We start from the raw sequence: 12,732 nt of genomic DNA, 5'->3' as shown, positions 1-12,732 counted from the left end.
AAGGAGAAGTGTGCTAGACGAAACGACGCTCACCTTTCACTATACATTGCCCGCACACATCTTTTCGGCAGTGGCAATTGCCAATGATGACGCAGATACAAAAGTAACCAAGGATTAAGGCTATTTGTTATTAATAGAGTGAATAGGCCGTCTATATGTGCATTAGGACTTGGTCGTCGAGGAAAGGGATGCAAAAGTTAAGCTTGGGTTGTGGCCTGAGTCTGCGCCTCTGGCTGAGACTGAGGGAGCCATTCCTTGGGGAAATCCTTGACAGAGACGGGGTTCAGAGGTCGGTTGCGGAGATGGTCTCCCTTCTTCGCTTTCCGGCTTCGCGAATAGACATGACGCAAATCAAGCGGAAGGCCCTCAAACGACTCTTGTCCCTCCTACAAGAAGCCCATCAGTAAACCATTCCGCATTTCAAAAACAGGCATACGTACATTCGCCTCTTTAATCAACCTATCCAACGCATCACTCGCCCATTTCGCGTTCATCTCCGGACTCGAAAAGGTGTCGCAAGAGATTTTAAAGTACCCATTCCCGTTCTGCCATACTTCGTGCTCACAGACGCCCGCGTCTTTGGGAGGGTTGGGAGTCCAGCGCGGCCCGGCGATCAGTTTGAATTTATGGATAGCTTTGGCGTCCTTGAGGGGGAGAGAGTCCACTGCAACGGTGATGCTGCGTTTAGAGGCAGCGGGGTGGTATTCGCCAAGGTACTCGATTGAGCGGACGACGAGTGGTGTTTCTTGGGAAGAAGGTGGGATAAAAGGTTGGCGGTAGGCTATAAAGCTGTATGAATTTCGTGAAGTTGAGGAGGAGGTTGAATAGACGCACCAACAAGCTTTGGCATTTCGTGCTCGATCAGCCTCATATAATGCAAGACCTCTCTCTGCGCTTGCAACATTTTGTGGCCCAATACAGGACTATCCGTCACGTTCTCTTGCTCAGTCATGAGAGTGAACAAGTCGTCGTCTGTGAGGTACTCTTCCATGACACTTTTAGTCCGTCGAGCGAGAGCGGGCGAGGACACGGAGAAGGTCCTTTTGAGGACGTGGTGCGTTGAGCATTTCGCTGCTGTTACAGACGAAGAGCTGGCCACTCGGAGCGACGAGAAGCCGAGCGAGCGCGTGAGTGTGGATGCCATAGTTTGCGCACGACGAGGCAGACGACGTTGAAGACCCTTTTGCCCGACAGCACACTCGAGCCTGAGTTTGACGCGACCGGAGCGAGTTTTCGCGTGCCAAGGCCCTTGGCAGGCGGTTGAAGACCAAATAGAGGCAAATTGATGGGATTAGATAGGGGCGATTGATTCCCTGTTTGGTGCGTTCTCCAGAGAACTTGGTGGAAAACCCTTCTTACTCTCCGTCACCTTCAACTGTTAGGGTATTCAAAAATGGTCGTGAGTACCTTCAAGGAGTTGAGTACGACAATGATGCTCAGATCGTGTGTGTACAGCGCTTGAAGCTTTCGATCAAAGCCGAACTCGAGAATGTCACCAATCTCATCCCTGCCTCTGATGATTTCGAGTATTTCTTCCAAGTAACGCCGTGTCTCGTCGTCGTTCTCGCTTTTTATCTCAACCCTCTGTATGCTACCTAGGTCAAATGCACGAGCTGCAACGAAGTCCACCCCAAGCTCGTTTCTTTGAACCGAAAAGTCAGCACTGCACTTGCTACTACCTCGAAACGAGGAATGTCGACCCTGACCTACTCTGCGACTTTCCCGGAATAGGATGAGTATGAAGTATCTGGAGGGAAGAATGCAAAGGCCAACTTTGTGTGGAGATGTGGATTGTGTGAGTGGTGTTTTTTTTTATCTTATCTTCCCGTCGTACCTGTGGTATTGATGGACTTCTTTGCGACGAATCTGTGTCTAATGCACCTCCCTCTCATACCCTCACACGACCTGGGAACGAATTTGACACGGTGACAGGCAAACGAGAAAGCTCTGCCAAATTCGACACTTCCGTCCCCGTCAAGGCCTACACGTCCGCCAATGAGCAACTGCAGCCTCTGCTGGTAGTTGAGTGCAGAGGGTTGGAATTTACCGGATTTGATCCAAAGGTACGCCATCTCATACCCTACGGGCTCTTCACTTTACTCACTGAAATCGTGTCCTTGTGAATTAAAGGGAATCTGGAAGTGCGAAGGCGCGGAGAGCGGGACTGTCTTCGACGAGGTCGATCTTTCGGAGGGAGAGTGGAATGATTACGACGACAAGGTCCGTTCTACTCTTTTTTCATTATTTCATTACCAACGAAACATTGAACGCTGTTGTTGTCGTACAGTCTGCCCTTCCAGTCGGAGTATCCAAAATCGAATGCGAATGGTCAAGGGCTTGAGCGTGTTCAAACCAATGATATGAATTGGGAATTGGGGTTTTATGTTGGAGTTGTACAATATCATCAAGCAACCTGTTCCTTGACATACAAGCATGTGGAGTCTAGTTGGATAGTTTGTCCATGGCGTAAGTAGTAAGTGTGAGGGATAAGATGTTGGAAGACTTCATGACCACTAAAAATACAAGCAAGAATCCAGATCTTCCTAAGAAATACATGAGGTCCATAGTCCATTTCAAATCAGTGTCCAGTAAAACATTCAGTACCTAGAACCTCTACCAGGCTCAGGGAAGGCTGAAATCGCCAGCGATTCCTCCCATTCACCAGCGCAGCCGCCTAGCGAACCTTTCCCTCCACGCTTCAACTCCAAGGAACCCAGACTTCCTCAAAGTTGTGCCATCAAGAAGACCTTGTTTCTCTCGTAACGAAACGATGCGCGTCCTCGTTGACATTCTAGGCGTCTCCCAGCCAAACACTCTACGCCAATTGAACAGCCGGCAAGTGGGACTCCAGATCCCCCATAGGCAACAATCCTCCCCGTCGCACACAGCACCCTCTGAAGGCACGACATCGACCGACTCGGGTTGGTGTATGTCCGAATCAGGAGTGGATATGGAAGGAGTCGAGGTAGAGGTGGAATTGCTCGAAGTGTTAGGGGTCAGAGGAGAGAGTGAAGAAGGCGGAAAGACGGTAAGGTCTGAATCTTGTGGTTTGAAACCGCATCCACGGCCACTGTTGGAAGCCGTAGCAGTTGGGGCGGGAGGTGGAGGAGGCGGGTTTATCCCAACTTCTGGGTTCTCAGGTTCTTCCTTCGGATCCTTACCACTTCCTCTGTCACCGACAGGGAAGGCGCGAGCGAAAGGATAGGCGGGGACGAATGACGGGTTGGAAGGACGATTTGTTTCAGAGGAAGAGGACCACGAGAACCACCGGGACGTTTCTGAAGGAGAAAATAGCGCGAGGAAGCGCCCTAGACATCCCCGAAGACCCGTCGACTTTTTATGTTCCAACCCAAAGGTCTGGAAAGAGAGAGGAACCACTGCCGCCTCCTCGGCCCTGTCGAAAGCCGACAACGGTCTCCGGAAGAAGCTCTTCTCGATGTAAGAGTCGTAGCCGTAGTCGCGGGTGTTGCGCATGCTCCGTTTATGAGTCTCACCGCTGGAGCCAGCAGCGTCCTTCCGGAGGCGCATTTTGAGCTTGCTGAGGTCGGGGCGGGGACGAGGACCCCATGTTATATCCCGCTTGCTGACCGCCCTCTTCTTGTTTTTGGTAGTGGTTTTCTTCGACGTAGTTTTCTTGGTGCGACGCGCGATCCGGCTCGAGATTCGTCTTTCCTTCGATGGTGAAGTGGTGGTACGAGCAGGTGTCGATGGTGTGGAGTGAGCGTTGGACCCGAGGACGTATGGGTTCACTGGGTGTTTGGGAGCAGTTTGTGGGTCAGGGGAGGGAGAGCGTGCTTCGAGACATTCAGATGGATCGTTGTCTGAGGCATCCTCGAGTGCAGTGGAGATCTGGGACGGTACGCGTTCCGTATGAGCGTGCTCGAAAGAAGGAGAGCCGAGAGCGGGAGCGGGAGACACTGGCGGAGACCTGGTCGACCTCCTGAACACCCTGCTCCCTCCACTATTCGCTTGTCCTGCATTTCCAGCATTATCTGTTAACACACGGGAAGAGCGTGTCAATGACGAGCCATCGATGTAATTGGAGAGGAGACATACGACTGAACAACTCGATCAGCGAACCCCCAGCTTGGACTACATTCCCTCCGGCTGCGTTCCCTGCAGTACCACTGAATGCATTCCCGAGACTCTCGTTGATGTTGGAGTTGACGTTGGCGGTTGTGGTGAGGCTCGCTGTAGATGCTTTGGTGTTGGGAGGGAGTAGGTAAGGGTATTTGCCGTTCCCGATTGGATGAGCAGATCCGAACGAGGGACCGGAGGACGCTGTACCGCCGTTCCCTGCGTTGCCTGCAGGGACGAAAGGGCAACCTCAGCAAAGGCAGGAAGCAAAGATGTGAATGGAAACGCACCTGAGAATAAACTAACGAGACTTCCTCCAGATGCAGGACTCAGCGCACCTAAGAGTCCACCAGCTGGTTTCCCGCCGGGTGGGAGGACCGCACTGACAGAACCACCTGCTGCGTTACCCGCTGCGCCTGAATAGCTGTTGCCTGAGGAGAGGGTTCCGGTGAGGGTGGTGTCTGGAGCGCGGGCACCTAGGACGGGGCGGGGAGGGTCGTTGTGGTTGTTGTTGTCCCCTTCATCTTGGCCGTCGTGGGAGGACCGCGCGTTGTGAGGTTCGCCGGCTGCGCCCTGAACTTCGGGTCGAGTGAGAGGGGCGGTGTTGACCTTGACGTCTAGCAGATCACGTCGTCGGTTGGGTCTGGCTCTTGAACCACCGCGGAACTTTCGACCAGTCTTTGCACCCCTCAAAACGACGTTATCAGGGCCTACGTTGCGCTGTTCCAAAGTAGCCGAAGTAGACTCCGAAGTGGACGAGTCGGCGGCGATGGAAGAATCTGAGTGGGGAGCCGGTGAACCGTCCGAGGGTGAAGCAAAAGAGGAAGAGTCGGAATGAACATAATCCTTCGTCAAAGGTCTCGTGTTGACCTTTACGTCCAGCACATCTCGCCTAACATGTGGGAACAAAGGAAGAGGGTTGATGTGGAGGATGAATTCCTCCGCTCTGGCATCTTCTCGAGGATGAACGGGGGCGTTGGACGAAACATGGGTGTCCCCACCTCGAGGAACGATGGCCTCTCTACGAGCATGACTCGAAGGAACCTCTTGCACCGGCAGAGGAGGCTGAGGAAGAGGATACACACGCCGAGGGTACAGTCGCGAAGGTGTGCGCAATGCGTATTCGGCGGGGAGGTTGTGCGCGCGGGGGGAGTCGGGCGCGACGACGGTGTCAGGGTTATGCACCTGACCCTGGTGGGTGTTGGAAATGGGTGCCCGGCCGACATGAGTGCCATGGCTATGACCCAAGTTGTCACCGCCTGAGTTGTCTCGGACGCCAGAGGGGAGAGGTGAAGATAGAGTCGTGGAGGCGCCCAGCGCGAGCAGCAGAAGAAATATGAGTGGAGGCGTGTTCCGCATGGGTACTGTTCAGTCAGTTGGGATAGACGTTAGGCGTTGTGCTCCAGGTCGAGGATATAATGGCGATAGATGAATGGCGGGTTAGATTGGTGTGAGTAGATGAAATGGATAGGATGGAATAGATATGCGCGTATAGGATGGATGTGTAGGTTGGGGTTGAGCAAAGAAGGCTGAGGAAAAGGAAAGGCAAACTTTGGCGGGACGCTTTATTGGTGCTTGAGAGGCTGACGAGTTGTACTAGTGCGTGGCTGACCTTTCTTCCTTCGTCTTCAGAGTGGCGCACGCGTTCGCCGCTGTGGTGGACGACAGAGACGCACGAACGGCGAAGCGACTAGTAATACTTTCGGCACTTATGGCGGGTTAGGACATGCGTTTGCAGAAAACGTAGACCTGCGCACGCGATAAGCGCCCATTGACCGATCACTCGATCACTTCCTACCTATTTGAAGGTGCCCAGTGGAGTACTCGAACGAACTGTTGCTTCAAATCAGACCCTCGAAGGGCAGAAAAAAATATTATCTGTCTTCCTAGGTTACACCTCAAACACACATTGGGCTCAACAAGCAGGGTCAAGGGTTAATACGTGCCATAGCTATACACAATCTCAATAGAACATACCAAAATCACCAAACAGACGAGCTTGTACATGGTAGGGAGGGAATGGTATATTACATATTTAAGGGGCAGTATCTGAGAGGAAAGGGTTAGCATGGGAGGTAGGAGGAGATGGAGGGAGGGGCTTACAATAATAATATTCGTCAATCAAGGGGATCCAATCTTGGACGAGGGAACCAAAGAGGCCAAGCAGGGGTTTGCTAGCCGTGCTCTCAGCGAATCCTTGCAACTTGGGCCTGCAAACAAGGTATCAGTAGATGAAGAAGATAGAAGGGACAATTGGACGCACCGAGTGTACGATTCCCATATCGACCCTCTGAGCAAGTACCAAATCATGTCTTTATCCCGTTTAGCGTACTCTGCTCGTTCGAGCTCGGCAGAGGGAGGTGGTGTTCTGCGGAGGTTTCGGGAGATGAGCTCCATTACGAGGGCGGTGATAAGTGCTCGGTTGCTTGGGCGCGATTTCTTGCGGTCTGAGACGAGCAGGGAGACTGGACGCATACTGTTAGTTTCGGCGTAGGGAAATGGAAGGAAAATGTGAACGTACCATAGACGAGAGGTCGAAGGATGTAGATGATTTCTGCAAGCCAGTCTCTCGCTCCAGAGAGGTTTCGGATGAGGGAAGAAGATGGTTTGATGGACGAGGTGGTAAGCGCCTTGGGGAGAAGGTAGTCTTCCGCTGCAGTTGTCGAGCGCTCAGCTTTGGTGGAGAGGAGCGGGTGGGGGTCGAGTGGTACTTGATTGTTTTTGAGGTGGTCGGGGGTTGAGAGGGGAGTTGGGAGTTGGGTTGCAGAGGTTGAGGCTTTGGGTTGCAGGTCTGGGTTGGGTGGAGGTAATGTTGCGGGGTCAAAGTCGCGTTCTGGGATGAGTGGGGAGACTAGAGGTCGACGCGTGAGTTTGAGGAGGAAGAGGCGGAGTCCAGCTCTAGTGCTATTGTCAGTAAACGAGGAAGAGACGCAGGGGTTAGGTAGCGCACTTGACGACTTCGAGCGTGACGATACAACGCCATTTGGTCTGCACGGACACCTTGCGTCGGAGACCCATCTCGACGACTAGCTGGGTGAATTTGATGATCTCCAAGGCCCTCGATATCCACTTGTACGGCGAAGACTTGTCGAGCCATGCCCTTGTAAACCTCGTATGAAGCGAAACGGGAATGAGAGGCTTGTAACTCGGATTCTCCTTGACCATGCGAGCAAGAAGAGTGTCATGGTACATGCTCACGACATTGAGACTTGTCGTAACTGCGACAATGAGTATATTTCAGAACGCGACTTGTTAAAGAAGGAAACTAACGAGCTTCGGAAGCCAGCTCCGCATCCTTGAATCTACCAGGCAAAAACCAAGTTATAGAGCGGAGAGTTGACTCGAGACTGGTGATTGTTTCGACGTTGTTTATGAGGAAGGCTTCATAGCTGGCTTTGGAAAGACCCATTGAGGCGTATTGTAAAGAGTGGAAGGCAAGTTGAATGGATTCTCTCAAGTTACAAGTCAAGAGCAATGTGATATCCGCTTGGCTGCTTACCGGCGCCGGAGACCTCAATGCAGTGCCTCCCCGAAGTTCCGGAGATTCGGAGGATCGGCCGGACAATGGGGACAATGGTCGGAAGCAGTGGAATTGGAAGCCAAAGTCAGCGAGCTTTGGACTCGAACTGTACTCGGAGAGCGGGACTCGCCCCGTCGTTTTCTCTCTCTCCAGTCTTCGTCTATGTCCCGCAATCCACATGTCCCCGCCAACCTCTCCCCCGAGTATATGCGTCCTAGTCCCGTCAGAGGCCAACTAGAGCCATACGACTCCAAGGCTCCGAACGGATGGCGCTATATTCAGACTACAGATACACCAGGAGAATTCAAGGTCAGTAGCATCAAAACCCAGATTTTTTTGACTTTACGCTAATATATATTCCACAGGTCCTCCTCCCACCGGGTACAGCAGCCATGTATGAACAACTCCTCAAACTCGAAAACTACGAGTTGACCAAAAAGCCCACCTCGATAAACTGGGAACGCATCATGGAGATTCGACACTTGAAGGATAGGATGATTCGCAAGTGCCAGAGGCTCGCTGGACCCCATGGGAGCAGCAGGAAGATTAGCCGCGGGGAGCCATTCGTGTTCCAGACCTTGGTTGCGCCTTCGGATTTTAGGTTGAAGGAGATGGAGAAGTGGTTTAGGGACCAGCAGAAGAAGGTTGTTGCTGCCAGGAGGACGAGTACGGGTCAGGAAAGGGACAGGGGAGACGACACAACGAGGCGGCATGCAGGGACCTCGTCGGGTGCTCAGCCGAGACTCCCTTCATCGAGCAAACCACAATTGCTGATACGCGCCCCACCGAATATACCAGGTTCGAGCAAGGACAGGTCGTCATCTGCTACTATCCCATCGAAACCAGTGAACCAACAGCTTGCACGCGTCTCAAGGGCGGAACGAAGTGTCTCCCTCCCAACCCCAACCTCTCGTCCAGCTTCAACACCTCGTGTATCAAAACCTACCCCAGCGGCTGTTTTATCCCCGCTCCCGCTACCGGTTCTGCTGTTGTCGCAGAGGGAGGAGTACGGATTACCAGCGGATGCACCTGTGGATCCGTCGGAGAAACCTGCGCCGTTACTGCCTCTCCCACCTGACTCCCCACAAACTCCGAACGGCGAACCATCCTCGTCCTCCCCGCGACCGGCGCCTAACCCGACCTCACCCACAGGTGACATCCCCAGCGATGGCTCCTCGGGCGCTAAAACTTCAGACGACGCGAACGGGGCTGGAGGAAGCAACGGCCAAGGTGTGACCCTGGGACCGGACGGGAAGCCACTACGAAGAAGACGAAGTTGTATCAAGAGGAGTAGTATGAGTGATTTGGTCAAGACTGTCTCATGGGCCGATGCCCCGCAGGATTTGGATAAACAGGCTCAGAATTCTGGTGCGTTTGCCTCTACCATCCTCCCCCAGAGGTGTATAACTTAGCTGTCTCCAGGAACATGGACAGAACTCCGCACCCTCTACACGGACCAGATCAAGAGCCTCGAAAGCCTTCACGAGCAAGTTACACAAGGACTTGACCATCTACAGGCAGAGACAGAACATTTACAGAGGATTGAAGAGGGTGTGAGGAGGCAGAGGGAGGTATTGGAGAAGGCGTTTAAGGAGTTTGAGGATCGCAGTAGCTTGTTCAAGGACAAAGGTGAGTACACGTCCGGTTTTCGTAGATTGTCTGTGCCGCTATAAGACCGACCCGCGTTCTATTCCTGTAGTACAAGAAGCGTTAACAGAAGCCAACGACAACCTCGCTCGAGTTGGGAGTTCCACTGGGAACGGAAACGGAAGTAGCAGTAGACCTGTGCTACCACCAATTGACGAAAATTAACGACTCGACGACCTTGTTATGAACCGATAACGGACTCTTCATCTATCAATATCTCTTATGTATGTATGTAAATTCTACTTTCGTCTTCCTTGCTTCGTGGTCTCGACTGCCTAGACCTTTTCTGCCACACTGGCTAAAATTACCATCGTGTTCCACTCATACCCTTCCTCGTGTCTCCTTCCTCCAAACACGAGCTTGAACCAGCATGTGTTGGATCTATGTGTTCATCTAGTATTATACCACTTGTATATAATGTACTTGCTTCAGCAACTGTCGACGGTTGGTCGACATCCTGTAGTCTGTTCTATGCTGTTTGTTTCAAAGCTCGAGTCCGTTGCGAACAAAAGTATCGTGACGTTTCGTATGCATGCATAAAAATGCGGGAATGACAAGTCTAAAGAGCCTAGCGAAAAGGAAAGAAGAAGTCGGGCTCCAAGTCAGAAGCGAAAACGTTGAATCTCCTCCAAGAGGTAAAAACATCTCGTAAACCGAAAAGAGGGGCCTAAAAAGGAATGTCGTATCGGTGAAAAGAACGAAATGGGTATTTCAAATAGGCTGCAGGGTATAATAAGTGTCCTTGCGCAACATTCCAAGTCGTTTGCGTTCTGCTCGTTTCCACCAGTACCATACGAGGGCGAGGTAACTGGTGAGCACAACACAGACGAGGCTAATGGCGATTCCGAAGACGTTGTAGGGTGCGCCTGGCTCATGGCGGTTGGTTGGGACGTGGAGGTTCATTGAGAGACTTCCTAGTGGTAGGGGAGAAGCGGGCGTTAGTGGTCGGTTGGTGTGACGTGAGGATGGATGGCCTTACCGGTAACAGCTTGACAGCACAAAACCGCTATACTGATCACCGTCAGGTATAGAAACGCCATGTCGGATCCTCCCTTAGTTTTAGCTACTCCCAGCCGTAGCTGCGATAAATAAGTCGGATGTGATTGGCTCAACATCCTCTCTATGTGGTTTAACGAGTTTAGAAGGGTCAGAATGTGGTCTATGGATTAAACGTACGTCAGTTAAAGTGCTGGACAAGGGGAGATGACGTACCATGCACGTCCCCCATATAAATAGCGACTTCTAGCTCTTCACTTTTAGTTCCACCGTTACCCAGGGAGGGCTCTATTCCCTGTTGTAACAGCCTCTTCCTAATCTGAGTCATCACTTCGGACTTGCCAGCCAGTGAACGACCTAAGGATGTCACCAAACGTCTCGTCTTTGCCATTCGACGTAGTGTGGTGACACGGGGACTAGCCCTAGTCCGCACTTCCTGTGTCCGGCGTGTTAGACGGGGCCATAGGCCAGCGATGTACCGTCTCCCTCGTCGAAGCAACATCCTAAGCGTAGGCCGTGGTGCACTAAAGTGCGGTTTGGCGCTCTCTTGTGATGTCTCCGAGCTTTTAGAGAGTCGTTTCTCAGAGGGAGCAGTTGCTACAGCCTTTTCCTCGTCCATTGCGGGTGATGGATCGGGTTCTGGCCGAAGTTCGGTTTTGAGTGTGGAGGGTGTAGGTGGTTCGGTGGGTGGTGGAGGTTTGGGGTCTTCAATTAGTTCTTCGCCTGTCATGTCGCTATCTTTGTATACGAGGTCGTCTACGGCCATGACCTCTGCTTCTATTTCGGTTAAAAAAGGGAAGAAGGAATCGACGATGGAGTCGATAATCCCGTGGGCTATCCAGTCTGGGAGAGGGTTAGAGGAGTTGACACAATCAGGAGGAGGGATGCACACCTGAAGACATGTTTACTACTTCGTCCAGCATAACAATACGATTTCGTACACGGGCAACATGGTCTGTCCGAGCGGTGGTTGGTCAATCCCGACCTGTGGAAGGAAAGCATTGTCTGGAACAAACCTGATATATCTCTGTAATGGAACTAGGAAAAGTGAGTACTCGACACATCCCCGAAACTTTAAGAAAAGACTGACACAACAAATTCCGTCATTAAAAACAGTCAGGTATACATTTGCTTCGCCGATAGGAATGTCTACTGCGTCTGGGTCGTTTCCGGTTGCTTCGGCATGGCGTCTTGCTTCCTTTTGCATCCTCGTCCGTTCCGCTTGACTTTCGATGGCTCTGAACGAGATGAAGTAGTAGCCGAGTTTTGGGAATAGCTCTAACTTTTCGCGGGGATCTTGTTGGAGGATATCTTCCAGGGTCAATGGGTGGATATGAAGCAACTAGTAACCTGTTAGCTTGGTTAGCGATTGTTGACTTCTCTAAGACGCACCTTTCCAAGTGCACGAAGATCTTCCCAAGTCGGAGAAGCGACGTCCAAGAACCAAGCCTTTGGCATTAATGAAGAAGCCTGGGGTTTGTCCTTCGAGGATCCTGATGCAACTCGCGCGAATGACGACACCGCTCTCCGCTTCCCCTTCTTCTTTTTGGTACCGGGTGGGTGAGAGTAGCCCAATGCCCTCGATTTGGCGTCGTGCTTGAGGCGGCGAGAGGTCTGCTGGTCCATATTGGGCGCACCTCGAGATCCACTGCTGCTACCGACGAGCTGGTGGGGGCCTTTGCTTCTCCCTCGAGGTTTGCGGCCTCTGGATGCCCTCATCACGGCTTCCAAATGGCTGATAACCGTCGACAAGGAGGTCGTGGAGAGTACTCGATTCTTCCCTTCATCATCCTTCCCCTCCCATACCACACCCGATTTCGAAGGTTGCCGGGGTATTTCAAGTGTAGGTGGGAGATACAACCCAAACTGCCTCGGGATCTGCCTGGACTCTTCGAGAGCCTTGAGCCTGCTTATATGCGCAATGATCTCCCGCTCTGATTGAATCGTCTGCAAGCTCGCCTGGCTGGATCGTGCCTTGAGTCTGCGTTTGGTGCGGGCGAGGGTGTTGATGGATGATCGCGAATTTGAAGAGGAAGACGATGACGATGAAGTTTCGGAGGTGGAAGAAGAGGTGGTTGAACCCGCTGATGAGCCTCGCCGGACTCGCCTTGCCCATCTTGAGACTGCTACTTCGACGATGGCGGTTATAGCTCCGAGTGGGCCTCCATGTCGAGTTGAAGACGAGGAGGATGAACCGGAGGATGAGCTTGAGAGGGTGCTTGCAAAATCGCTGGATGCGCGAGGGTGTTCTCCACGGTATATGTCGCCGTCATCGTCGTCGTCGATGTCGAATGCGGTGGGTTGTGGTGGGAGAGGCGGAGGGCCGTCAAGGTGCCTTGGAGGTTGTATGGCGGACAGAAGGGGTCTTTCTGGGAACCTTGGGTCGCCTGGGGTCGGGGACATGGTCGAATGGCAATCATCAAGGGATATCTATTGCTTTTGTCGAAAGCGTAGTCAAGAGTCCAGTTAGGGCAATAGAAAGCCCCGTCAGC

The 12,732-nt window shown here is 52.4% G+C and overlaps 6 protein-coding genes across 6 annotated transcripts; 2 read left to right on the top strand and 4 right to left on the bottom strand.

The window, feature by feature from the left end:
• Window positions 1-197: 197 nt before the first annotated feature.
• CC1G_10268 (hypothetical protein) lies at window positions 198-1,202 on the bottom strand (the record flags this gene model as incomplete). The annotated part of the gene is made up of 3 exons (XM_001828545.2): window positions 835-1,202; window positions 441-781; window positions 198-386 (listed from the first exon to the last, which is right to left on the bottom strand). Exons 1-3 carry the CDS (start codon window positions 1,142-1,144, stop codon window positions 198-200), a joined length of 840 nt encoding a protein of 279 aa, XP_001828597.2. The 5' UTR covers window positions 1,145-1,202.
• A 191-nt stretch (window positions 1,203-1,393) lies between these two features.
• On the top strand, window positions 1,394-2,341 carry CC1G_10267 (hypothetical protein; the record flags this gene model as incomplete). Its single annotated transcript, XM_001828544.2, has 7 exons — window positions 1,394-1,399; window positions 1,456-1,539; window positions 1,600-1,656; window positions 1,732-1,795; window positions 1,933-2,063; window positions 2,131-2,220; window positions 2,288-2,341. The coding sequence occupies 7 exons, from the start codon at window positions 1,394-1,396 to the stop codon at window positions 2,339-2,341; spliced, it is 486 nt and encodes a 161-aa protein (XP_001828596.2).
• A 317-nt stretch (window positions 2,342-2,658) lies between these two features.
• CC1G_10266 (hypothetical protein) lies at window positions 2,659-5,436 on the bottom strand (the record flags this gene model as incomplete). Its single annotated transcript, XM_001828543.2, has 3 exons — window positions 2,659-3,992; window positions 4,057-4,305; window positions 4,368-5,436. 3 exons carry the CDS (start codon window positions 5,434-5,436, stop codon window positions 2,659-2,661), a joined length of 2,652 nt encoding a protein of 883 aa, XP_001828595.2.
• Window positions 5,437-6,112: 676 nt separating this feature from the next.
• On the bottom strand, window positions 6,113-7,486 carry CC1G_10265 (peroxisomal membrane protein PEX16; the record flags this gene model as incomplete). The annotated part of the gene is made up of 6 exons (XM_001828542.2): window positions 6,113-6,126; window positions 6,181-6,287; window positions 6,341-6,542; window positions 6,599-6,981; window positions 7,028-7,295; window positions 7,348-7,486. 6 exons carry the CDS (start codon window positions 7,484-7,486, stop codon window positions 6,113-6,115), a joined length of 1,113 nt encoding a protein of 370 aa, XP_001828594.2.
• Window positions 7,487-7,759: 273 nt separating this feature from the next.
• CC1G_10264 (hypothetical protein) lies at window positions 7,760-9,409 on the top strand (the record flags this gene model as incomplete). Its single annotated transcript, XM_001828541.1, has 4 exons — window positions 7,760-7,906; window positions 7,963-8,965; window positions 9,020-9,226; window positions 9,297-9,409. The coding sequence occupies 4 exons, from the start codon at window positions 7,760-7,762 to the stop codon at window positions 9,407-9,409; spliced, it is 1,470 nt and encodes a 489-aa protein (XP_001828593.1).
• A 325-nt stretch (window positions 9,410-9,734) lies between these two features.
• On the bottom strand, window positions 9,735-12,643 carry CC1G_10263 (cation transporter; the record flags this gene model as incomplete). Its single annotated transcript, XM_001828540.2, has 6 exons — window positions 9,735-10,158; window positions 10,224-10,403; window positions 10,457-11,132; window positions 11,172-11,225; window positions 11,331-11,582; window positions 11,633-12,643. The coding sequence occupies 6 exons, from the start codon at window positions 12,641-12,643 to the stop codon at window positions 9,956-9,958; spliced, it is 2,376 nt and encodes a 791-aa protein (XP_001828592.2). The 3' UTR covers window positions 9,735-9,955.
• Window positions 12,644-12,732: the final 89 nt, after the last annotated feature.

Source organism: Coprinopsis cinerea, assembly GCF_000182895.1.
Source record: "Coprinopsis cinerea okayama7#130 chromosome 1 map unlocalized cont3.1, whole genome shotgun sequence".
Lineage (NCBI taxonomy): Eukaryota > Fungi > Basidiomycota > Agaricomycetes > Agaricales > Psathyrellaceae > Coprinopsis > Coprinopsis cinerea.
Note: the sequence above shows the minus strand (reverse complement) of the source record. Positions and strands in the feature narration are given on the sequence as shown.